Genomic DNA, 27,165 nt, shown 5'->3' with positions numbered 1-27,165 from the left:
TCTTTCAGAAAGTTCACCACAACTGCTAAATCAAACTTAAATTTCAGGGATTATCTGCAACTTTGCTTTTCTCTGTGATTATACTACTCGTAAACAATCATGGAGGTGAGCAACAACTATTTGATTTTGGATAAGTTCACAGGACTCCCTTCTTCCTGGGAAAGAGGCAAAACTGCACAAAATTGAGAGGCAAGTAGCTGTAAGATGACGATATCTTCTAATTCCAACACTTTTTACATTAGAGGACCCAGTTGCTTGGATAAATGTTGGCTGTAGTTTCGAAAACACTCAGGCAGAAGGACCAGGCTTGCAGTCACTTCCGTGGATAGTAGGTGAAGGTAGATGCAAATACAGCTCAAACTTGTGATGCTAGAGCCAGAAACTGAAATGTATTTTTGCCCCTGTGTGGCATGTTCTGATGGCAAAGGTAAAAGCAACCAACTGGACCCAATCTACCTTTCCCTACACCTGACCACTTTTCAAGGTGCAAACCCACTTGAACAAACTCTAGCCTGTGTTATAGGAGGAAGGATCTGGGTGGTGCAGACGTGGCTTTCCATTGCCAGATCAGAAGGGTGGAGGAGAGGCTGGCAGGATGACAAGAATGGGTGAACACACCAAGTTTCAGCTCCTGTCTGAAGCTGCTTAGTTCAGGTAAGCATTTAGAGACTCCAGGTGCAATAACTAACAGAGCAAGTGTATCTCTGGAAAATTCCAAGCCAGAGAAAACTGGGAAAAAGAAGGAAAGGATGGAAAGCAGTATAAAGAGAGCCAGCCAAACAAGTTAAGAGGTACAGATGAATATCTGAGATTGGACAATGATAAAAAACATTGCGTCAGATTCTATATTAGGTCATTATGCCAGGCAAATTTACACAGGATAGGATTGAAAGAAATCAAGCTATAAGATGAGTGGCCCTGTAATCCCAGCGCTTTGGAGGCCAAGGCAGGCAGATCACAAGGTCAGGAGATCAAGACCATCCTGGCTAACATGGTGAAACCCCATCTTTAACAAAAATACAAAAAAATTAGCCAGCCATGCATCTGTAGTCCCAGCTACTAGAGAGGCTGAGGCAGGAGAATTGCTTGAACCCAGGAGGTGGAGATTGCAGTGAGCCAAGATCAAGTCACTGCACTCCAGCCTGGGTGACAGAGTGAGACTCTGTCTGAAAAAAAGAAAAAAAAAAAGTTGAGCGGCAAATTGCAATAAAATTGCACACCAAACTCACCAAGTCACTGTTGTCACTGTTATCTTGCCTTAGCTGATTTGGTGTCTGTTTAGTCTACTGGTCCATTTCTCACAGAAGGGTATGTTTTGACCCAAGCTGACAAATGCTATTGATTCCAAAAACCATTGTCATTATAAAAAACAGAGATGGAAATATTGCCTCCCTAAATCTGATTCACATACAAACTGAATGAACCACATAACAACCACCTTAGTCAGATACTATTTTGAAATCTGGTTCAAAAGCTAAATGCTTACAAGATTCTTGAGAGATGGTGCTGTGCTCTGAGTCACAGGGCAGCCATCCCAGAAGCCAGGTCTGCACATCTATAAGCAGCTGCCTGTGCAGGGTGAAGGCTGCACCTATCACAGCCTTTACAACTGAATTATGAGGATTTTAGAATGGATTTTTGTCTAGAAACGCTGACTTTGGTTCATTAGGTAGTGGTGAACAGGCTCCATTTGAAGCTCTCCATCACCTTCCTAAGTGCCTGGGGGAAAACAGCTAGGGCTGAACAGTCTTGAGAAGTATGGGAACATTTTCTTTGTGAGTGAGAACCGATCAACTAGAGAAAGGAAATCAGAATCTCATCACTGCTTCTGGGTATCAGATGCTAGCTTGAGTACCTTGTTGATTTGCATATCCAATTATCGACTTGCATTATTGCTCGTCTGTTGTAGGTGAGAGGTAAGTTCGCTAATGAATCTCCAGGAAGATGTAAATGGCCAATGGCCATGCTCAGAGGCCTGAAATCTCTCCAGGTCGCACACTTCGAGGGATGCTTTTCTGGTGAGGCAGCTTGTATCACCACACACAAATGTGCTTGGGCTTGGATTCTGCTGGAGAGAGCACTGTGACCCTTGGTCTCTTCCTTGAGCCATGTCAGTCAGTCTTGGTCTTATTTTGCATCCTGTTCTTTACCTCACTGACACCTGTGTATCCTTGGCTTGGGAGTCCCAGGCCACTGTGTATCAAAACCTGCTATCAGGAATAGATCAATTATCAGTTAAACACAACGTGCCATGGCCCTATCTCAGAGACATTTTGTCATTTGGTTTCTTTACGTTTTTTTCTTTGTAGATGTTGAGTTTAAAAATAATGAAATATAATGTGGCTACATAAAGGTGCATTTAATAGATGCATGCAAGTTAATAACAGAACATCGAAAGAGCCTCTAAAACCTCCCTCCCCATTCTTTTACCAACAAAACCTCATCTCCCACGAGAGGTAACTAAAGCAGTCATATTCTTGGCTTCATCTATCCACCCATGTAAGCATCCTTAAAAATACAGTTTCTCTGGTTTGATCTTTCCACGAAGGGCATATTACTTTGTGTATTCTTTCATGTCTGATTTATTTGCCCTCTAAACCTTACTTCTATCAGTGGCATGGGAGATGATGGTTACTGCCATGATGATTTCAGACAGCCTTAAGAAGATGAGGGCATAGTGTTGTGGTCAGAAACCTTCCGGTGTGCCTTAAGATAGTGAGAATTGAACAACCATATCCTGTGTGAAGCACAGTTTATTTTTGGATATGCTAGATAAACGAAGGTCTTGTGAGCAGCTCTGGTAGACAAAGGGAAGAAATGAGTCCCAGTGGACGTCTAACCAGGACTGCGGGATTTAAATCATTACGACGATGACAATTTTGTCCACAGTTGATCTTTAAAGTGTACTACAAAATACTTTTTGCTTTGTTTCCTCTGGAGTTAAGAATGATCAAATTTGCTCATTTTTTGGGATATTCGTTTGGTTTCTAAGTTCCTATCACTTACGTATTTCTTTTCCGATGGGGTAGATATCCCTTCTCATGTGTTCAATATATTCTAATGCATCTCTCTCTCTCTGATAGCATGTTCACTTTAGAAAGCTTCCAACAGTCAGCATACTCAGTTTTAGCATTAATCATTCAATGAAGATAAAGGCAGTATGGGCAAACACTTGTGGGAGAGTCAGCTCACCTATCTCCCTTAAATACAGTGTTCCCCAAATATAGCATAAATATAATGGTGGTGATTATACACACACACACACACACACACACACACACACACACACACACATATGTAGTTTACTTATTGATAAGAATAAAAGTGTGTGTGTGTGTGTGTGTATTAACGAAAATGTAAGTGATGTGAATTTTTATTTTATGAATGAGAAAAGACCCACTCTATTCTATAGCCACTTTGCTTTCTTCACCTCTCTGGGACTGCAGTGCTACTCTATGACAGTTGAATTTATAGATGCCAAAATATGAGTTCTTGCAGGTGGGGCTTGGTCATGCTCATCAAATACCAAAATCTGAGTGGGGAGGATTCAAACAAACAACAACAAAATCAGTAATTGAATTTCCATAGGTAAGACGTGTCAGTTGTGCCTTAATGTAGGGATATCTACATTTACTACATAAACATACTGTGTGATAGTAATATCAAATGAAATAACATTTCATGCTAAAATTTGATTCATTAAAAAATATGTATTTGACTTTTTGGAATTAGAGCTGTAGCTAATACTCTACAGACTTCTTTTAGTTTGCTTTATAAAGCACCTAAACATATTTCATTTTAATGACATTATTTAAAACTATCATGGCCATCAAAAAAAAAAAAGTAGGGAGTGTCTGAGTCAGAGGCTTTATATTTCAGAGTAATGCAAGGAACTCATTCAGACTCACCCAACCAGCGGCCAACTTCCTCTATGAAGAGAGTAAGGTAAATATTTCTCAGGTCCATAATTTAAAGTCTGGCCAGATTCTTTGAAAAAAGACACACACATACACATACATGCATGCATGCACGTGCATGCACACACACACACACACAAGCAGAGAGAGAGAAATCTGGGTTACTTTGTGTCTGAGACATTAAACTCATCAAACAATATCCAGATTGGATATTGGTCCTCTTGTCTGCTTCTCCACCTTACAGCCTGTCTATGACTGATTTAGGTGGTGTCATGGGAGAACGGCATGGGAATCGGATACCAGTTGAAAACTTTATGTTCCATCTTTGAACAGATAAGTAGGGATTATGTGCAAATCTAGATTCTACATTTCCTGTGTTCTTATTTAAGGCATTATAGGTTGAAATATACTAAATTTTGAGATTAAAATCGAACTCTTTTAAGTGCATAATATATTAATTTATTTAGAGGTTTATCAAAGTTGGAAACCATGTGTTAAAAGAAATGAAAGGATTTTAAAATATTTCTCTAGAGTGGTCTGGATAGCATTGTATTTGACTTATTGGTAAGAATAACAATCACATTCAAGTGATTGTTCATTTCTTTCCTATACGTATGTATATATTAATTCAGTAAATATGAAAGTTTTTTTTAAAAATAATGTCCCATGAACTATAAATAATTTTCTATGTACAGGCAAAAGTATCCTAAGACTAGGTAATATTTTTATCAAGCATTTAAGGTACATAATTTATCAGTTAGATGTAATAAATTTAGATCCATTAAATAGTATCACAATTTCATGTTTTATTGAATGTGTTTTGTGCCTGAATTTTCCCATGCTTTGTTTAAAAATTACTTTTCGCTTTGTATTACACTTTTAAAAGAAGCTTTAGTGAGAAAATATCTATTTTTATTGTGGTTTGATGCAAATAGTATACTGACTGAAGGATGGAAGGGATAAAGAAGTTCTCAAATTAAAATAGACTATAAGAAATCAAATAGGCTTCAGGCTGCCATGGACTTTTAGACCCTCACTGGGATGTGAAACCATCCATGAGCACTTGCTAATTTGTGTTAACTTTAAAATTATAAATTATAATTGCATGTTTGTATGTTAAGCTAAAATATTTATGCAAGAAACATAAGAATATGGTATATTTTTAGCAAAATGAAAAATTAGACTATAAAATGACAAGTTCTTTTACGATTTGAAAGGAATTTTCCTGTATTTTCATGTCCAATGAGAAACAGGTGATGTCACACTGACTTCTTCTTTGGGTTGCTTTAAAGTAATTTGTTTTCCTTGTCAACTTCCTTAGCTGTTTAACTGAGACTCAAGTCAATTGGTAGCTCTTGGCGGCTTGTCTGAACTTAGTTCATTTTTGTTGATGTTTTATTTATTTAAGTTGCTGTGAAAGTATTTATAGGTGAAAGGAAAAATCACAGCTTTGGTCTCATGCTAATTTTTATTTATGTGTTACCTAATGAAAACTTTGGGGTGCAAAACAATCAGTTCAGCCTTAAATATAATTGTTTACTTGCCAATGAGGATCAGACTTTATATCAGATGAGGAGAAACAAATCTTACTTTCATTCCTGGAACTTACCATGTACCTGCATAGAGAAAGATAATACAAATAATTATGTGAAATGGAACATACTTTTTGATATTTATTTTAAACATACATGAACATGTCTATACAGGAATGTTTAAGTATATACTATTTAGCATCACCCATCATTTTAAGAGTTATGACTTGAGAATTTATAATTATCTAGGAATGTCTTGGCTCATGCTTCTCTAAGTGATTTTTTTTTTCTAGTATGGTTTCTCTGCCATAAAATTTACCTAAGCTAAACATTTATGTACTCTGTATCCTGAATGAATACATTCTTGTGTAGCTTCCCTTTTCTTCAGTAGGATGGTAGTTTTATCAATAGTTTACCATAGAAATAGGATGTCTGAAAGTTTAGAAAATGAAAATTTGTCATTGGTGCTTAGAAACTAATTAAAGGATACTATTCAAAAATATAATTTTTTTTTGCCCTAAAGGATAAAATAGTAAGATATAATTTGTAACACAAGAAGAAGAACGGGAACTTGAACAAAGAGCAATGTTCTTAAAGTATATTTTTGCGCTTTGGGAAATTATAGCTTCCAACCCCCATTAGACAGTGAAAAGAGGTTTCTAAACAGGGTCATTTAAAAATCTTTCAGGCCTTATTTTAAAAGTTCTAGCTTACATTTTATCAAAACATTAAAATGCACCCAGTCTTCTATTAAATATAATCTTTACTGTAAATACTTTGAAAGAATTAATGTGACTTTACTTCTGAAGTTTCTTTCCTAAGAGCAATTCATTTACTACTGTCTGGTTTTCAGCAACCAGCATGAAGTCTTGGAAATTCTTTAGGATGGAGAGAATCTAGTACACAATTTCCTTCTAAAATTAATGAAATTCTTATGAATACTAAATTAAATAGAATAATCAACATAAATTTTGTTTTCTATTTAATTGTAAAGTTGTTACTATCGATCTTATTTTTTTCATACGTTAGAAGCAATAATTATTTTTAGGTTTAAAATATGATTTGAATCCCTTAAAAGTTTGAGGGCCTTTGGCACTGCCAATATCACTCACTGTATAAAGTTGCCCTTTTCCTGCCAACTCCCATCCAGTGTACCCAGCCCTGACTTTCATTGTTTCTTGTCTTCATGGCTGCAAGGGGTTTCTCCTGTAGCCTTAATCACAGCTACCACTGCTTTTTACCCTGGATTGCTTGGATTAGACATAAAATCAACATACTTTTTTTCCAGGTAACTTTTGAAATAACATAGGTGTTCTTTCTTAAAAATAAGTGGCACATGAATGATTTTCTCACCTCATGTTCCTGGGGTGTAACTGAGAAATATGACTTATAATAAATTGCATATAGCTAAATTTGACCCTGAGAAACAGCATCATGTAGGGTGTCAGGCCTCAATGGTGTTCTTTGTGCTTGAAATTCCAAAGTGCAGAGTATAGGTCCCTCAGGGACATTCTTACTGGAAATGTTTGCTGTGTTTTAGGACAGAACAGGCTATTAGCATTTTACAGAGAATAATAAATGTTAACAGCTTCAATTTATTGAATGGTTTGAATGTCTACTCTAGATCATGCATTGTACTAGAAAAGTATTTTTTTTATGTTTTTAATTCAAACTCCCATTTGACAAAGTAAAAATTTAAAAACTTCTTTTAATTTCATTTGAAATTTTGAAAGGCATTAAGTATTTGCAACTGTGACAAAGCCAACACGACGGCAATTTTAGAATGCTCTTGTTTCAGACGGCATGGATCTCCGTCCTCAGGACCCCCTTCCCCACCCACAACGTGCCAGCCCCCAGATGCCTATGTGTGCTCTTCTTATGAGGTGAAAGGTACAAGGAAGCATAATTTTCTGTTGAGAATTACCATGCTAGATCCTGCACATAGATATCTCACTTGAACAAGATGAAACTTAGAAATTCAGAGAAATTAAAGACTTGACCCAGGTCATACAACTATTAGCAACAGAGTTGAGACTTGAATGAAGTCTCCTAAGGGTTTGTGACTCCTGACGCCTGCAACACCTGGCACCTGCCACACCATGAGATATAATATCATTGAATATTCATGAGGAATAATTTGGAGAATTCAGGTAAGTTTATTTAGTCTGAGACAACCCTAACTGTGGTTTTGAGATCAACTGGAGTTGTGGAGAAATTCTGCAACAACAACAAAAAATTACCCAAGTGGATCCCTGAAGAATTCCATGGTGGTGGCAGCCCTCTCTATTTCGGAAACAATAACATGAATTTGAAGATAATCTCCAATGTGTTACTACACCCTGGGTTCTCCAGGAAGAAATAGTCCTGTGTGTTGAAAAGTCTTATACGTGTTCATGATACATACTCTGACAATCACATTTTGCATTCCAAAAAAAAAAATCAGAAAATGGTTTTAAACAAATTAATACGCTTATAGGACAAAAGATGCATATACTTAAAATTAGGACAGTTATGAAAAAAGATAGAATGTATGATTTTTCTAAGAATGTTATAGAGGCCATAATGGAGAGAATGGGTTAAAAATCGTGTGTTCAACCTCAAAAATTTAACATTGCATTGAATTACAGATGGTTTAGAAAGCAAAGGCTATATTGCCTCAAACAGACTATCTAATATTATAATATTTACTTTTTCTCTATTTCAGTTCAGAAATCTGGGATGCTTTGAGAAACAGTGAACCTCATGACTGTGTCTGCTTGAGTATTGGAAGCAGGCCACAGAGGACAGAAATGTCCACTAATGAGAAGAGATACTTTTTGGGTATTAGTGACAGGATACTGGGCCAAGGGAACTTTTCCCTTTTTGTTATAGTTCTTTGATGATTACATTCAAGGCTGAAGAAATGAAGCTTTAAATTATATCTAAAAAAATCTAAAATTATAATATTCCTAGAAAATGTACCAGGAACTAATTTCATTTTCTCATTGTCCTCTAGGCTGCACTCCTTTTCACAATGGCCTCCCTTGCTGCAGCAAATGCTGAGTTTTGCTTCAACCTGTTCAGAGAGATAGATAACAATCAAGGAAATGGAAATGTGTTCTTTTCCTCTCTGAGCCTCTTCACTGCCCTGGCCCTGGTCCGCTTGGGTGCTCGAGGTGACTGTGTCTCTCAGATTGATAAGGTCAGTCTCAGCTTTTGCAGTTAATCATTGGGACAAATTGTTTTACCCATGAGAACATTTCACTGCAATGGTTCCCATGTTAATGGAGGTCATCACGAGGGAGCAGGTGTCACATCTTCACACATTTCCATGGGCCCCTCTTCGGGTGTGAAGGAAGCACACAGCTTGCAGCACTTGTTTTTGAGCCCGAAGGCAGCAGAAATATTCCAAGCACTGCAGCTTTGATGTTTTCGCTTAGTGCAGTGGTTCTCAAAGTGTGTTTCCCAGACCAGGAGCATCAGTACCACCTGGAGAACCTGTTAGAAATGCAAATGCTTGGGATCCACCCCAGAATTACTGAATCAGAAACTCTGGGTGTGGGGCCCAGGACTCTGTGTTCTAATGAGATCTCCAGGTGCATGTGAAAGATTGAGAACCACTGCCTGAGTAGATGTGGTTGAGACAGGAGAGTTAGAAGGAGATTCCAATGACGGCCTAGTTTAAGTACTGGTTACCTGTGCACAGATAACATCATAGTACATTCCAGATAATAGCAGCCTACCTGAATAGTCCTCACATTATCACCACCATCGCCTTCACCACCACCTTCAGGGAGTGCTTATTAACACACCCTTGTACACAGCTTTGGGCTGCACTTTACAGGGAAGTGGAATCGTCTAGGTTTTTCTGCCTTCTCAGAGAATTGCCATTGAAACTCTGTAGCTCAACAGCAGGTGAGACACCAGGTCCAGGCTGAATGCAGAGGCCTTGATATCATCACTTTCTGCCCCCACCTCCCTGTGCCCACCCCTTGCCCCACTATTTCTCCCATTACTTTAGTTCAGAAGGGCTTGCCAGAGGAATCTGGTGCCTGTCGAAACCTGTCATACCTCAGTTCATATAGAAAATCACTTGCATAGATAATTTAAGCTAGAATAATTCCTTCCTTTATCTGGGTAGCTCAGTAAATATTCCTTGCTAGAGAACGATGACAGAGTCTTAGACTACCATTTTTTCAAGCACTAGAGAGGTTTACAACCTAGTACATAGGCTATCTCACTTTGATGAGATGATAGTAACAACTATCTGCTGAGAACTTTATCAGTGTTCAGGATCTGGGATGAGCCCTAAAATATGATCTTATTTGATATTCATGTTGACACACTGAAGTGGTAATATTATCCTGATTTTATGGAGGGGTGACATACTGCTTGCTGGTAGATGGCAGACCTGAGATTCAAACTCAGGATGAACTTCTACAGCAGGTCTTGTCAACTTTGGAACTACCGACATTTTGGGCTGGATCAATCTTTGTTGTGAGGCACTGGCCTATGCATCATTTAGCAGCATCCCTGGCCTCTCATCAGTATATACCAGCAGCACACCCCTCCCCAGTCATAACAACCAAAAACATTTCCAGGTATTTCCAAAGAAAACCCTCAATGGTAAAATCAGTCTGCAGTTGAGAACTGCTTTGAAGCCACCAAACTGAAATATAGGTCAAAGTAACCTCATTGCGAAGCGTCAGTATTTTGATAAATAAATACAAAGCCTTTGAAACCCATTCAACAAATTAAAAGGCATTCATTCATAAAAATACAAAATGATTCAGAACCAGGTGCGATGATTTGGTATCATGGAGACACACAGCCTTAGTTTGGGAGTTAGACGTTTGGGTCCAAGTTCTGACCTTGGGAAAATCATTTCATCTCTGTGGGCATTAGTGTCCTCACCTGCGCATGGAGGATGTTGATTTGATGACATCCAACAAAAAAAGAAACAACCTTGCAATTGTCACTGTTCGGTGTGTTAGACAATGATGTGCAGGCTCCATGCCTATGACTAAAGCTTGATTTTAATGCAATGGAAGACACAGCTCTTACCTACTGCATGCTTTCATGTCGGGGCAATCCTTTGGCTCCTGTCTGGTACAACTTCTGAGGTCTCCTTGCCCTGCATCTCATGCCTGGTGGACTAGGGTCAATAGCTCATGAGTCATGGAGAACTGAGAGAGCTGCTGTCCTGCTGGAGTTTGCTCTGTACTCTACTGTCTCATCAATTACTCTCATGTGTGACTTTTTATAACTCTTGCTATTATAATCTTGCATAAAAATATGTAAGAGGAGAAAAGGCAATAGAGACACAAAAGCATTTACATAATTTATCTGTACACATTTTTAGTCCTCTGTAACTGTCTTCTAGGAAATTAATTTTCAGCTTCTCCCCTGCCTCAGCTGGTGTCTCATTACAACACTCAACCCTTGTCACCATGAAGCACACATTTCTATTTTAAATGAATCCAGACTCAATCAATTTATGGCTTCCATCTGTGTGTCTTTTTAAAGCATTCCCAGAGATCTATGTTTAGTTTTCTTTTTGATGCTTAAATTGTCATAGCTGGGCCAGTAGAAATCTCTTTAACTCAATCCTTCTAAACAAGCCTTCCCAATAACTTTAAAATATTTTTGCTTTCTGACAAGATGCTTTGGGCTTGTCTTGAGTTATCTTGGCCCCAAAACGAGCTCAACTACTCCTCATGAAGCTCTGGCTCATTTACTCTATTAAAATATATTGTAGAGTAAATATATATATTTACTCAATTAAAGTCAAGAACCATGTGCTTGAGGTTCAATGCAGTTGAAGTGCCATGAAGGCTGCTCACCATTTGAATGAAAGAGCTGGAAAAGTGTATTTTTTTTTTATAAAGTCATGGGTTCATATTTTTTTTTTCATTTAGCTCTAATATTACTGTTCTTTCTTACAGTGTCTGAATATAAATGTTTTAAAAAGTGGTTTTCCTATTTCATAAGCTACCTGCTCCTCTCTTCTCTCTCACATTTCCATTGAAATGCATCATATATATATATATATATATATGTGTATATATATATATATATATATATATATATATATATATATAATTCATGCTTTTATTTCTTTTCTTGTCATAGCAAAAATAAATAATTCCATGGAGTAGAAGTTCCCTGTTGAACCTTCCTCTCCTGATGACAAATGACCAACCCCAAATTTCACCAGTGAAATCGCAGCCACAGTAAAATCGACTGAAAACAGAGGCAGGATTGTTTAAGGATAGAGTACCCAGCATATTCTCCTTATGAATTCTTTCTCTCATTTGGGAAGAGATAACTGCCTTATTTTTAAAGGCATTGAAAATCCATGTTTGGCCAAGGGCTTATTTTATTTTCAAGTAGAGATGTTGCAAAGATGCAAGATTCTCATAGTGAAAGGTTGAAGATTAAAAGACATCTTATGTTTTCCTCATCTTTTCTTTATCATAACATGCATAAATGCTCTTGTAGACTGATATGACAGGCCCTTCAGTACCATATGCTCACAGTGACAGTTGATCAAATCTACAGATCTGAAGCCTAAGTAAACTCCTTCATAAAGCAAATGCTGATGTTCCTATGGGCTGTTGAACCAGAATTGTTCAAGGCTCTCTGTCATACAGTGTCACGGCAGGTCCTAGGTCAAAATTTTGAATTTTGAATTTTTCCATAGGTGAAAACATGCCATATATAGTCATAAAATTCACTCATAAATAATTAGGGTGATCAAAACCACAAATTGATGACAGCAACAAATTTTTGAACTTTATTATAAGTGTGGAAGTTTCTAAGCTGGAAATATTAAGCATTCCAGTTCTATTGTATTATAAATTCAACAAATGTTTCTTTAAATTAAACCCACTTAATATAAAAAATCTCTAAATTCAACACATTTTAAATTTTATAAACCTCAGTAAAATAATTTTGAATTAAAGGAACATAGGGGCAAGTGCGGAAAAGTTATCTTCTTTTGTCAGAAGCCACCATGGTGAGGTTGATGATAGCAATGATGGTGGGATTAGTTAAAAACAGTCAGCTTTGGGGAGGAAGTATTTGATAACTGTTATTTTGTATATACTTTGCTGTGAGAAAATCCTCTATCAGACTAATAAGGTCAAAATTATGCCTGATACACAAAATATGTTTTTAAATTTGGTTAGTACAAATAACTACCTTAACTAAATTTGTATAGTGCCTCCTTTGTATGAGACAACGTGTAGTTATAAACAATAAGACAGAAATATGAGGGATAATAGCAAATATTAGAGATAGTACAAATTCTGAGTTTGTATTCTCAATAAGCTGAAAGTTAGGGGAAGCTCTACATGTTGAAAACTCTGTAAGACATGGTGTAGGGAGGAAAGAGGAGAAAGACTTTTAATTGTTCAAATGGATTTGACCCAGTAATCCCATTACTGGATATACACCCAAAGGATTATAAATCATTCTACTATAAAGACACATGCACACATGTTTATTGCAGCACTGTTCACAATAATAAAGACTTGGAACCAACCAAAATGCCCATCAATGACAGACTGGATAAAGAAAATGTGGGACATATATACTGTGGGATACTATGCAGCCATAAAAATGAATGAGTTCATGTCCTTTGCAGGGACATGGATGAAGCTGGAAACCATCATTCTCAGCAAAGTAACACAGGAACAGAAAACAAAACACCACATGTTCTCACTCATAAATGGGTGTTGAACAATGAGAACACATGGACACAGGAAGGGGAGGAAGGGGAACATCACACACTGGGGCCTGTCAAGGGGTTGGAGAGTAAGGGAGGGTTAGCATTAGGAGAAATACCTAATGTAGATGATGGGTGTTTGATGGGTGCAGCAAACCACCATGGCATGTGTATACCTATGTAACAAACCTCGAAGTTCTGCACATGTGTCCCAGAACTTAAAGTATAATTTAAAAATAAATACATAAAAATTTTTAAAAATGGTGATGATATAGAGCTTTTGGGCCTATTTAAGTAAAACAGTGCTTTCTACATAAAATGACATTTCAAAAAATTTAGGAATAATCATTGGTAGGAAATATTGATAGGTTCCATGATTCCAAAATTACAAAAAAAAAAAAAAAAGGAAAATCTGGTACATAAAACTTAATAAATATTAAATGAACACATGAATTGATGACCTAATTTTTATTGGCCCAAATATTAAAATTATAACTGCCGTGTCTCTTCGAAAAGAGGCTTATTCATTCCATAAATCACAAAATAGTCCACAGGTAGATTCTGAGTTACACCATTGTAATCGTGAAGATGGTGGTCATGTTTCATTGACTGTATTGAAAACTGTAGAGTTCTGCTGCCGAAGTATGCTTTTCATTCATTGTTAAATTGGGAGAGCTGTGCACTGAGGCATTAACATCTGTGTGTGGACCTACTACCAGACAGGCATGGTTTAGTTGGAAGCAATGCCACTATAGCATTTATGTAAATTGACACAAATTCCAAAATACTAGTAAACCTAAGCAAAAATCAGGTTGGGTAAAGAAAGAAAATGCAATAAAAATTAAAACCAGCTGGGCATGGTGGCGCATGCCTATAATCTCAGCACTTTAGGAGGCCAAGGCAGGCGGATCATGAGGTCAGGAAATCGAGACCATCTTGGCTAACATGGTGAAACTGCGTCTCTAATAAAACTACAAAAAATTAGCCGGGTGTGGTGGTAGCACACCCCTGTAGTCCCAGCTGCTCGGGAGGCAGAGGCAGGAGAATCACTTGAACCTAGGAGGCAGAGGTTGCAGTGAGGTGAGATCATGCCAGTACACTCCAGCCTAGTGACAGGGCCAGACTCCGTCTCAAAAACAAAACAAAACAAAACAAAACAAACAAAACAATAACCACAAACAAACCAACCAAACAAACAAACAAAAAACCCACAAAAATTAAAACCAAATATGCCTGTTAATGTGCATTCAGAGCCATGGGGAGAATTGAGGAGAATGAGCTCTAAGACAATAATGAACTTGGAATGGCAATTAGACACATTTATTGGGAAAGAATATTTTTATTCTTAAAACCTCTTGCAAACTGTTCTCCTGGTAACCTCTGGTTCTAATAATTGCTTTCCTCGTGTCCTGTTTACAGGTGCTTCACTTTAACGCTGCCTCAGGACACGGAAACTCTTCTAATAGTCAGGTAAAGACAATATGCTTTTTTAGAAAAAGAGAATGTGAGCCAGGTGCAGGGGCTCATGCCTGTAGTCCTAGAACTTTGGGAGGTTGAGGCGGTTGGATCACTTGAGCCCAGGAGTTCGAGACCAGCCTGGGCAACATGGCAAAACCCCATCTCTGCAAAATATACCAAAATTAGCTTGTAGTCCCAGCTACTTGGGGGGCTGAGGTGGGAGGTTTGCTTGAGTCCAAGAGATGAAGGCTGAAGAATGTGGAGCTGTCCTTTCAAAGCAAAGAAACATGCTTTATTCAGATTTCCAGATTGTAGATTTTTTCAAGTAGAATTTTTGATGATTTGCTTGTTATTTATTAATTTACTAATATTTTATTTGTATATTGGCCATATTTGGGCAAGATAGCATGAAACTAAATGTTTTGCCTTTTTATTTGAATATTTATAGACAACATACATTGGTAAAATTATTTAATATATCTATTATGCAAAATCATTATCTTCTGTTAACAATTTTATTTTAAAGCTAAGTGTTTAGTAAAATCTTTCACTTGATCAGACACTATTTTGAGAAAGGGTAAGACATAGATGTATATGGCCTTGTTTGCTGTTTTTATAGCCTTTAAAAAATTCTTTTTTGGTATAATATGCATGTTATATTTTACATGAAAATGAGATTATGCATACCTTTGCAGTCCAAAAATAAATCTTTATGCATTTTTAAAATAACAGCCAGGGCTCCAGTCTCAACTGAAAAGAGTTCTTTCTGATATAAGCGCATCCCGCAATGATTACGATGTCAGCATTGCCAATGGTCTTTTTGTGGAAAAAGTGTATGGCTTTCATAAGGTAAGTGAAACTGCCTGTGTTAGAAGGTTATTTCCACTCTGGACCTGAATTTTGCTAAATCCATTTTTTGAACAAAGGCCTCTGTTTTTCTACTGTGCTATACAAAGGTGATTTTGTTTCTCATTGCCGCTTACTATGTTCCCAGATGTCTTGAAAATATCATCACCATCTCCAAAGTTCAACTTTTTACCCAATTACTCCACATATTCAGGTTCACTAGACTGATAGGCTTCAAAACAGACAAGAATTTATTCATCAGCAGGGATGTCATGCTTTAAATGGTATAGAGGAACAGTCAGCCCATGGCAGGAGAGGAAAATGTTTATCAGTGCTTCTTCTGAATTTTAGGTCTGCTGAGACAGTTTGGAATCTCCAGTGTGAGTTCTCCCTTTTCTCTACTTTTTATTTCAGCCATACTTTTTATCTCTCCTTTCAGCAGTTACTTGCTTATTTTTTCAGTGAGAATACTTATAAAAAAGTTCCTGGTAGGAGACTTGGCCAGAGAAGAACAGCCATTGGCAGAGGAGAAGCTCAGACTCAGAGGTGGGAAATAGGTTCATTTGAGTTCAGCAGACGATTTAAAAAAATATTTCTGAATGGTGTGTACGTTGTTGATGCAGTCATCATAGAATCCCTCCTACCTAAATAGCAATTAGGAACAGAATGCAGGCTATATGCTGCTATGCTCAACTCATACTTTGAAACCATCCATTACCCAGGCTGAAGTGAAGTGGCACAATTGATCATAATTCACTGCATCCTTGACCTCCCAGGTTGAAGCAATCCCCTGATGTCAGCCTACTGAGTAGCTGGGACCACAGGTGCATGTAGCTATTTTTTTTAGTTTTTTTCTTAAGAAGGAGTCTCTCTATGTTGCCCATGTTGGTCTTGAACTCCTAGGCTCAAGTGATCTTGCCTCAGCCTCCCAAATTGCTGGAACCACAGGCACGAGCCACCTTACCTGGCCAAATTTTATTTTTTATGTCACTTAAGTTTCATGTATTTTTTTAAGGACATGAAAAAGAGTCTTTGAAGGAGATCAACATGACATACTAGCTGGACTTTTTAAAAAAGTAAAAGTACTTAGTGGCTTATAGCTCTTCTCGCCTTTCTTTCTTTCTTTCTTTCTTTCTTTCTCTCTCTTTTCCTTCCTTCCTTCCTTCTCTCTCTCTCTCTCTCTCTCTCTCTTTCTTGACAGAGTCTGGCCCTGTTGCCTAGGCTGGAGTGCGGTGGCACAATCTTGGCTCACTGCAACCTCTGCCTCCTGGTTTCAAACGATTCCTCTGTCTCAGCCTCCCAAGTAGCTGGGATTACAGGCACCACGTGCCACCACACCGTGCTAATTTTTTTGTACAGATGGAATTTCACCCTGCTGGCCAGGCTGATCTCAAACTCTTCACCTCAGGTGATCCCTCCACCTTGGCTGCCCAAAGTGCTGGGATTACAGGCAGAAGCCACCACGCCTGGCCCGAGTTTCTTAGAAGTGGTAGAAAATAGCAACATCTATGTAATTCTCCTGTCCCTTGCCACTGCTATCTTTATTCCTTGCTGACATCTTGCACGTATCAACCTTTCTGGGCCATGGACTACTTAAAACTACTCTTTGTAATTAGTGTCATAGTGGATGGATGAACGGATGTGTGGATGGAAGGATGAATTAATCAGTAGATGAAAAGAGCCACATCCAAGTAAATCACACACAAAGCTTGAGTCAGAGAGTTAATCTTATCCTGCAGATAGGCAAAGGACAACTAGTCAATCTTCATTATTAGCATAAAAATTCTATAAATTTTAACAGGAAATTCACTAAAAACACATGGTTCGTAAAACATCTTTCTCTTCTAATTCTGAACATCTTTCCACAAAGAGATGTGTGTATTCATTGAATTATTAATGTATTGATAAATTAGATCATTATGACTTATTTTTTTATTAAAAATAGCAAGTATTTCTTAGGCAACTGTTATGTGCAAGGCAATGTGCTGTGTACCGAGAATAAAATAATAAGCAAAGCATATGTAGTCTTGACTTCACAGAATTTGCTGTTTTGTGAAGGGCTCAGACAATCTCAAAGGTAAACATGATGCATTATGATAACAGCTGTTAAGAAAAAACTGAAAGTAAACAGACTGTTAGAAAATGTAGGTCGAACCCAGGAAAGATATCTATCAAGTAGAGGCAGCCATACTTGGAACTAGAAAATGCATAAGACATAATCGTGAGATATGTGGGACATTTCGGACAGTAGGAATTTTGTTCAAACACCTCTAGTGAGAGAGGACACATGATATTTTTGAGAAACTGTCAGGAATGTGGTATGGTGGGAGAGCAGGGTAAGGTCTTGGGCATTGTCTTGAGTGCAATAATGTAGCCTTGAAGGATCTGGAGCAGGAAGGGGTGACACAAGAAAGGGAGACTAGTTAGGAGGCTATTGATTTACTCGATATGAGAAAAAGGGTGGGCTTTATCCATTCTCTATTAGCCTCCTCAAATCCATTTCAGATAAGTTTAAATAGAATATTTACTGTACAAATTCAACTTCAAGTTCACTACATCCCCTTCCAGCCTCATTTCCATATATCCCTATATTTACATACTCATCTTTGAGGCAAAGTTGAGCCTTTGGATAAAGCAGTGGAAATAAAAAGTTCAAAAATCCATGTCTTATATGCTTAGTTGGTGGTGACTTATACATACAAGATGTGTATTCTTCTTTGTAGGAATACATTGAGTGTGCTGAAAAATTATACAATGCCAAAGTGGAGCGAGTTGACTTTACAAATCATTTAGAAGACACTAGACATAAAATTAATAAGTGGGTTGAAAAAGAAACACACGGTGAGTATTGAAATACTCTATTTTTCTACAAGATTTGTCAGCTATAGGTGAATACTGAGAACAAAAGCTGAACGTCTTTTGTACATACAAGGAACAGCTCCTCCGAATTCACTTGATCTTAGCCAAAAGGCCAAGAAGCGATCGCTCCTCCTAATTCAAAGTAATGTTTGCAGCTACTTAAAATTGCTTTAGTATTTGTTTGCAATGTGGTTTTGAATAATTTTAATAACTTGAATGCTTTGTACCTTTCAGAAGTTCAATCTTTTAAATTATCTCATTTGATTGGCGAAAACCCTGCAAGACAAACATATTATTGTGATCATTTCGTAAATGAACAAGCTGAGTTAATTTGGTAAATTAACCTCAAAATCTCACCCTAATTAGTGAACAAAAACTAAGAGTTACTATTTACATTGCTTTTTCAAAGATGTATAGTATCTCTTTTATTTTTAAAATGTTCTTTATTTATCAAAATAATTCATGTAACTAAGGCAGTACCTTCCAGTAAAAGTACATCTGTTTATTGGAAAGTCTCTGTCACAACTAAAAACTGAATTTCAGCTTATGTTCTTGTTTAGTGCAAAGCAAATAAAGAAATCTATTAATTCTTGTTTTGTTCATCAACCAATTCCAAAGTTAGTATTGTTCCATTACCTAAGGGTTGGCTTTGATTTGTACTCTAAACATTGTACCTGTATTTACTGAGCCTAGCCCTGCCTCAGAAATATGAGACATATTACTTGCACTTTTAAATGGAAACTTTCAGCAGCATACACTTAGTCCTGGGATTAACAATACAGTGTATAAATTTTCTTTTTATTCATTCTTTCCTCTTTGTATTAATATTGGGTTACTTTGATGTTTAGCCATCACATGTTTCAAATATTGCCCTTATAAATCAAGAGAAACTACATAATTATTACTTTTCTAAAAACTAGACGGGATTCTTTTTAGCATTTAATATAAGGGCATCAGATTGTTGATAACTTTTTCTATTTAGATTAGTTATTTCTCTTTCTTCCTTTCTCATGCAAATTTATATATAACTACTCTAATTTTTCATAAGCATATGCACTCAATATTTATTTGAGAAAACACTTCAGAATGTTCCCATGTTCTAAACAATCCTACCCAGGTCTCAAAGCCTGCATCCTCTACACAATACCAGCGTCACCCTTTTGAAAGGCAAATTAGATCCATTATGACCATGACCTTCCCTGTCTTTCAACAAATTCTGAGCAATTATTTTCCATCACCTCCAAAATAATCTAAAATTCTTACCAGACATTCAAACCTCTTCATTATCAGGCCCTTGCTTCCAATCTTACCAACCTTTGTTCTCCCTGACACATAGGAATGACTTAGGGTTTCCCCAAATAACACCTTGCTGTTCTAGGCTTCTGTGCCTTTGAATAAATAGTCTGTGCTTTATGGAAGTTCTTCCTGCTCCCCAACTGTCCTTCAGCTAAAGCAGAAAGCCACAGCAAAAGTTGGGTGCCTTTAATCAGTGCTGCCACAGTGCACTGAGATCAGACCTCTGTGCTACTGCTGGGTTACAACTGCTTTTCAGATGTTGAGTCTTCTGTGCTGGACTGGGAGTTCAGTGCTGGTACAGGCTATGTTTTTCACATTTGTAATTCAAGGGTGCAGAATAGTGCATAGCACCCAGCAAAAATTTTATTAACATGGAATGAGGGAGGGCATTACCCTTTCGATGGATTGAAGTATTGTAGCAGAAAAGATGGTCTAGTCAATGGAGTAAAGGCACTTTGGTACCTGTGAGCAGGGACTCTGGGGGTTGTCTTCCCGGGTTGGAATCCTATTGCCATCACTTTCTTGTTGTGTGTCTTAATCTCTTTGTGCCTTAGCTTCCTCAACAGGAAATGGAAACAATAATAGTGCCTACTTCACAGGGATTATGTGAGGATTAAACCAAAGATTGCGCCGATAGGGCTCAGGAAGTGCTGGGCACGTTAACTGCTCATAGGTTATTCTTAATATTCTTATAGGTGTTAAGTGGTTAGAAGAAAAACTTCATACCAAATCAATGGTCTTTTAATCATTTAAAATTATATTAAAATAAACCTTTTTTTCCCCCTCCATTTCTTTTTGAAAAGGTAAAATCAAGAACATGATTGATGAAGGGAGCGTCAGCTCATCTGCTGTGATGCTGCTGGTGAATGCTGTGTACTTCAAAGGCAAGTGGCAGTCAGCCTTCGCCAAGAGTGAAACCATAAATTGCCGTTTCAAATCTCCCAAGGTATGTTCAATCTCCTATTTATCTTAGAACTTTTCCCCAATACTATTATTTCACAGGACTGTGATATTTACATAGAAAATGCTGGGTTCGCTGTTTCTGAACCCATTTCTTCTTTGACATCACTAATATAGTATGGTCAGTTGCTTTATAAAGCAAGTTTCTATTTTCCCTGTCATGCAGACTATGAAACACCACCAAAGGTATCTTGTAAATTGATATTCTTTAAAATATGTTCATAATTGAAAGAAGTGGTAAGTATGAATGTATCTTAAGATATTTTACTTGGAGGCCTTAAGAAAAAAAATGACAAAAGTTTATCTTTCATTTTTCATTATTTTAACTGTGGGGTTAAAATCATTTACTATTTAAAATCATTTACCATTAATGATTTTCCTGAGTCACAGCAGGGAATGTGTTTTCTTCTACAAGGGGAAATATTGTATTTTGTAAAGTTATGCATTTCCAGGTATAAGCTATATGTATTTCTTCACTTAGCTCTGTTATTGATCTAAAACATCTTACTACCAACCTTCATAAGACATATATTCTTGGGTTTTTAAAATCAATTTGTACACAGTAATCTTAGTACAGCAGAAACAACAAAGCCCTTGGAGTCAGGAATATTACGTTGGGGCCCCTGCCTTGCTTCACAGAAGCTGCATTCCTGTTTCCTGTGTTATTCCTTTTTCCGAATTTCTTTTTATTTTAAAAAGCATTACTATATAACGTTGTTTTAAACACTCTTCCTGCGGATCCACACACCCAATATAATGTAGCTATAACAGACAGCTTGTAATGTAATATTCTAAGAAATCTAGATCGCTGATGGCAGTGTTTGTTATATCATGTTAAAAATTGGTGACATTACCTCTCCAACATAACCCAGATATGTGATTCTTTCCCTGCCCCACACGGAAGCGAGACATCCTGTCTATCACATCCTAGTCTCCCTGTGTATCAGGCTCAATTTTGTGTATCTGTCTCACTAAGCAAGTGGATTCCATGTGTGTTCTTTCTGAGGACTGGACTCTAAGTCAAAAAGGGAAACCTTTGCAGAGAGAGAAAGACCTTTGGTTCAAGGACAGAGAATTCTCTATCCTTCCCATGTAGAATGTTTTATCCTAAAAGCAAATATTATAGAAATGTTGATGAGTTTGCAGATCATAATATCACTATGAGATAGTTAATTGAACCTCAGCAGTGTTTGTAAATCTTTAAACGATATTCTCAAGATAAAAATTACTTTTTTTTGCCTTAGTTAATTTGAGGGACATTGTCAAATGTCTTGCAGAACTTTCTATTTTTCCAAGACCTCATTCTTAAATTGTGTAATTTTTTTTTTTTTTTTTGAGACAGGGGCTCACTCTGTTGCCCAGGCTGGAGTTCAGTGGTGGGATCACTACTCCCTGAAGCTTTGACCTCTTGAGCTCAGGTGATCCTCCCACCTCAGCCTCCAATGTAGCTGAGACTACAGGCATGTTCCACTACACCTAGCTATTTATTTTTGTTTTTAGTAGAGATGAGGTCTCACTGTGTTGCTCAGGCTGGTCTTGAGATCCTGGGCTCAAGTAATTCTCTTGCCTGGACCTCCCAAAGTGCTGGGGTTACAAGCATGAGCCACTGTACCTGATCTTAAATTGTGTGATTTTGTTAGTACTAGCCTATATTTTACATCTGAGAAGAGAAAAAGCATTCATGTTTCATTTCAATGTTATTTAGTAATTTTTCATTACTTAATATGTAGATTTTTTCAGTTAAAATACTAAGTACAAGGCAATATTCCAAGTGCTAGCTGTATCAATTCACAATATCCTCCGAACAATCATGTACTAATCATGATTATATTCATCCCTGCTGCACATGGGAAAATGGAAACACAGACAGGCAAAGTAACTTACCTAAGGTCACACAGTTAGGAAATTTTAAACTCAAGGAATCAAACTTGAAGTCTTTGCTTTACCACTAAGATTTGCACCAATGCAACTACTATTGGTAACATGTCAGGAAAAAAATCCACAGGATCAACTGAGCAAAAATTTATTGACCAAGTACAATATTCTTAAAAGGATTTGGTCAGTAAGTAAAATGAGGTGGGATTATAAACAATTTTTTGTGACTTGACTTTCAGTGTTCTGGGAAAGCAGTGGCCATGATGCATCAGGAGCGGAAGTTCAATTTGTCTGTTATTAACGATCCATCTATGAAGGTTCTTGAGCTCAGATATAATGGTGGCATAAACATGTACGTTCTACTGCCTGAGAACGACCTCTCTGAAGTAAGTTACGACTGTTATTTTCACTACTGGGAAATAAGACTTTTAGGATACTGTTGATTCAGTTTTCATTGATAAACTGTAAGATTTCAGGGTGTTGAGATATTAGAGACTTACCTACTTATTAATTTATTTGACAAATATTTAAGGAGTAACTACTATGAGCCAGACACTATTATAGTAGCTGAGATTGACTTGATACAGTTTAGCATAATTTTAGTTGAATAGTGGTCAAGTTGGAACCCTCTCAAATGTCAGCTATGGAATTAAAAAGACATAAGTTAAGTTCTTTTCAGTGTTTGGCCATGAATACAGTCTTTAATGTGTTATTGAAATTTTGCTAGACTAAGCATCTTTAGGCAGGTGTGATATGACAGTCCTGAGCCTTTGAGAATTAAAATGTATGTTCTCCCTGTAATTGCACAGGAGGGTCTCCCTGCCTGCTGCACAGACAAAATCAGTTCACTGAAGGCATAGCATTGTAGTAAAGAGAGTTTAATTGATGCAAGGCTGATCATACCACATGGGAGACAAGGCTACTACTGTTCAAATCAATCTCCTGGATGATTTGGAGGTTAGGAGTTTTCAAGGATAGTTTGGTGGGCAGGAGTCCAGGAAATAAGTGCTGTTGATTGGATGGGGATGCAATCACAGGGGTGTGTAAAACTGTCCTCAGGCTCTGAGTTCACCTCTGGACTCTGTGGGGGCCACAGGACCAGTTGAGTCATGAGTCATGATTCCAAGTGAAGTTGGTGTCAGAAATGTAAAAGTCTGAAAAGGCATCTCAAAAGACTAGTCTTAGGTTCTACAATAATGATATTATCTACAAGAGTCATTGAGGGAGTTACACATTTTATGGCCTCCATGACATTGATTGGTTATCATTTACTATGCCTACATCTTGGCAGAATTCAGGCTTTTCTCATAGTCATAACCATGTGGTCTTTCATTAGTTTTACAAAGGTGGTTTAGTTTTGGGAAGGGTTATTGTGATCCTTGCTCTAAGTTTAAGCTATAAACTAAATTTTTTCCAAAGTTAGCTTGGCCTATGCCAAAGAATGACAAATGACAGCTTGGAAAATAGCAGCAAGATGGAATCAACTGTGTCAGATTTTTTACTGTTACAATTTTGCAAAGGCAGTTTCGTCACTCCATGCTGTTGTGTCTTACATGAAAAGCAGAGTTAAGGGACTGCCTTGTAACTGATGTGGCAGGAGAAATGGACCAACACAGTGCAATGGGAAGATGGCAGGGGCCATGCAATCCAGACACCACCACTGTATCTCAGAGCTTGATCTATTTCCAGCCTCTTTTCTGCTTTTCCTCCTCCTGAACTTGGCTCTTTGAGTTTGATCTGCAATCTGAGAGTCCTGGACTCATCTTCCTTCTCTGTTCTCTCAATAAAAAGGAAAAATAGGCACAATTTATTGAGCACCTACTACATCCCAGGCCATGTGCTCTGAGCTTCATTTGTATTATCTTGTTTGATGTTTACAGCAAGCAAGTGAGATGGTAAAGGGAGGCTGTTGGAATTTCGTAAATTTTTCTGATAGATATGTACAGATATGTGTATTAGTGCGTATGTACGTGCACACACATATATGTATGTCAGCTACCCTGAAAAGTTACAACTGCATTTAAAAGCATTTGTTTTGTTTTGACTTGGAAAACAATGAATGTTTGCTGTGGAATAATGGGACAGTAGAACGAATATAAACAAATAGACATGTCTACCATCCCAGGGGCGTTATTATGATTAAAAGACATGACTTTAAAGCTTTGGAATGGCACTATCTAGATAGACAAAGATTACTGAATTTTAGCAATAGCTTTCATTTATTACTTTTTCATCTTCTTTTTTGACATGAGAAGCAAGAATTGTACTATTAAATCTAAAGTATGATCATATAAAATATTGGTGCTCATATTAAATCTATAATTCATTTGACAACCTTCATAACAATCAGATTTTAGCATATAGCAATTATTTTAACTTGAAATAATCTGCAATAGAAAAGGTAACGCAGATAAAGCAAGCTAACAGTATAGTTTTGTTCTTGCACTTACTGTCTGAATTTTCCTTTTCTGTAATAGATTTACCTAATAATGTTTGAATATGACTATTATAAATCTACATAAAATCAATCTTAAATACCTGCATAATCCTTCATAACCAGTTAATAATGAGACAGTTGGAACTTAGTGCACTAAATGAAAAATATTTCCAACTGGGTAAAAATTTATTACAGGTTAACCACAAAACTGGATAATTAACACAGAAAATTCAAATTAGACTAAATTTGATTTTATAAATATAGGATTCTTGATAAGAATACAAGTTAAATTTAATATTTTAAATTTAGGATTGAAGTTGAGCTTGAATTTGAGGAGAAATGTCTTTATATAAGATTTCTAAACCATGTTTACAAAAAAATATTCTCATTCTAAATCCAGAATTTATGATCAATTCTCAGTATTCAAGAGCTGGTGAATTGGCTTTGTGAATCATTTGTGGGCAGCAATGTTGCTGGAGAGAGAGATATGGACCCTTGTAGCTGCGTAACTAGGGTTGCTTGCTTCACATCTGGGCATATCCAACTACATTCTCCTGTGCTTTGGTTGTCTCCACTGTTGAGAGCAAGAAATTGATTTTAATACAAGCCTCCCAGACAGTATGGGTAACTGTACTGGGAGATATTAATCACCCAAATCTATGAGGCTGGAGCCCTGGGCTTCTTGCCTTAGGCCATGTGGGGTTCCATTGGTTTACTTCAGTAAGCTGTGCACACATTATTTTATCTGTCTTTCCTGATGAGGAGACAGCTAGGAAACACTGATTTAAATGACCACTGGGCTCCTTTCTCCTTCTGATGATTCCAAATTCCCAGGTTCCTTCACTTGTCTATTGCTCCACGTTGGCTGTATCTGCTCATGGTTGAGCAGAGAGTGGAATTGCCTTGAGGTGCAAATAAATCATGCCTTCTCATGGCAGAGCAAATTAAATATGGGATTTGTTAAAGAGTACTTGAACTATTCATTTTAATCATGTTCTGTTTCAGAACTTCCCAAGACCCATTCAGGCACTTGAACACAAATATCCAGGAAGGAATAATTATAGAAAACTATGTATCTTTGTAGCTATTGTTTCATCTATCACTTAACCATACGATTCTGAATTACCTTTGAATTATTTTTACAGATTGAAAACAAACTGACCTTCCAGAGTCTAATGGAATGGACCAATCCAAGGAGAATGACCTCTAAGTATGTTGAGGTATTTTTTCCTCAGTTCAAGATAGAGAAGAATTATGAAATCAAACACCATTTGAGGGCCCTAGGGCTGAAGGATATCTTTGATGAATCCAGAGCAGATTTATCTGGGATTGCTCCAGGGGGTCGTCTGTATATATCAAGACTGATGCACAAATCTTACATCGAGGTCACTGAGGAGGGTACTGAGGCTGCTGCTGCCACAGGAAGTAACATTGTAGAAAAGCAGCTCCCTGAGTCCACGCTGTTTAGAGCTGACCACCCATTCCTATTTGTCATCAGGAAGGATGACATCATCTTATTCAGTGGCAAAGTCTCTTGCCCTTGAAAATCCATTTGGTTTCTATTACAGCAGTCCCCGCAACATCAAAGAACCACCACAAGTCAATAGATTTGAGTTTAATTGGAAAAATGTGGTATTTCCTTTGAGTTGATTTCTTCCTAACATTGGTCAGCAGATGACACTGTTGACTTGACCCTTCCTAGACACCTGGTTGACTATCCTGATCCCTGCTTTTAGCATTCTACTACCGTGTGCTTTGCTCATTTCTAATTTCATTGTCTTTCTTTCCACGCTCATTTCTACCATTCTTCCCCATGGCCCATTTGGAAATTATGGAGAGTGCTCAACTAGTAAGGAGAACGTAGAAGTAGGCCTAGGGATCCTTTTTGAAACTCTACAGTTATGGCAGATATTCCAGCTTCATTGTAAACAATCCAGGAAATAAGCTCAGCTGCTTCCTAGAAATAAGTGTGAAGGATAAATTTTCATTGTTGACCTATGAAGATACTAGTTTACCTTCATACATTGGATTTTAAATCAATGTATAATCTAGATGGTAAAAAATATGGAATTGAGATTGTGTCCCAACCAAAATACTTCATTAATGCTTTCAACGGATATATTTTGGCCTTCATTTGGTAAGACTTAATATGTATATAGTTTTTTTCAAATATTAAAGATCTTTTAACTGTTGGCAGTTGTTATTTACAGTATCATATTTCATATGCTGTGTAGTTTATAAGTTTTTTCTCTATTTATCAGAATAAAAAAATATAAA

At 37.2% G+C, this 27,165-nt stretch overlaps 1 protein-coding gene across 2 annotated transcripts in view; it reads left to right on the top strand.

Annotated features, from left to right (window-relative positions):
- Positions 1-26,741, top strand: part of SERPINB7 (serpin family B member 7) — a 49,289-nt gene extending 22,548 nt beyond the window's left edge. Inside the window, exons 1-8 of one of the 2 annotated variants that reach the window (XM_003926010.3) lie at positions 3,901-3,945; positions 8,445-8,630; positions 14,577-14,627; positions 15,348-15,464; positions 18,185-18,302; positions 20,420-20,562; positions 22,691-22,837; positions 26,034-26,741. In XM_003926010.3, coding sequence (XP_003926059.1) covers positions 8,463-8,630; positions 14,577-14,627; positions 15,348-15,464; positions 18,185-18,302; positions 20,420-20,562; positions 22,691-22,837; positions 26,034-26,432 — 1,143 coding nt within the window. In that variant the 5' untranslated portion in view covers positions 3,901-3,945; positions 8,445-8,462 and the 3' untranslated portion in view covers positions 26,433-26,741. Of the gene's footprint in view, positions 1-3,900; positions 3,946-8,444; positions 8,631-14,576; positions 14,628-15,347; positions 15,465-18,184; positions 18,303-20,419; positions 20,563-22,690; positions 22,838-26,033 lie in introns of those variants that run through there. The other variant, XM_003926011.3, reaches the window with a different exon arrangement.
- Positions 26,742-27,165: the final 424 nt, after the last annotated feature.

This window comes from Saimiri boliviensis, chromosome 13 (genome assembly GCF_048565385.1).
Source record: "Saimiri boliviensis isolate mSaiBol1 chromosome 13, mSaiBol1.pri, whole genome shotgun sequence".
Taxonomy (NCBI): Eukaryota; Metazoa; Chordata; class Mammalia; order Primates; family Cebidae; genus Saimiri; species Saimiri boliviensis.
The sequence above is the reverse complement of the archived record's forward strand: the minus strand, read 5'-3'. Positions and strand labels throughout refer to the sequence as shown.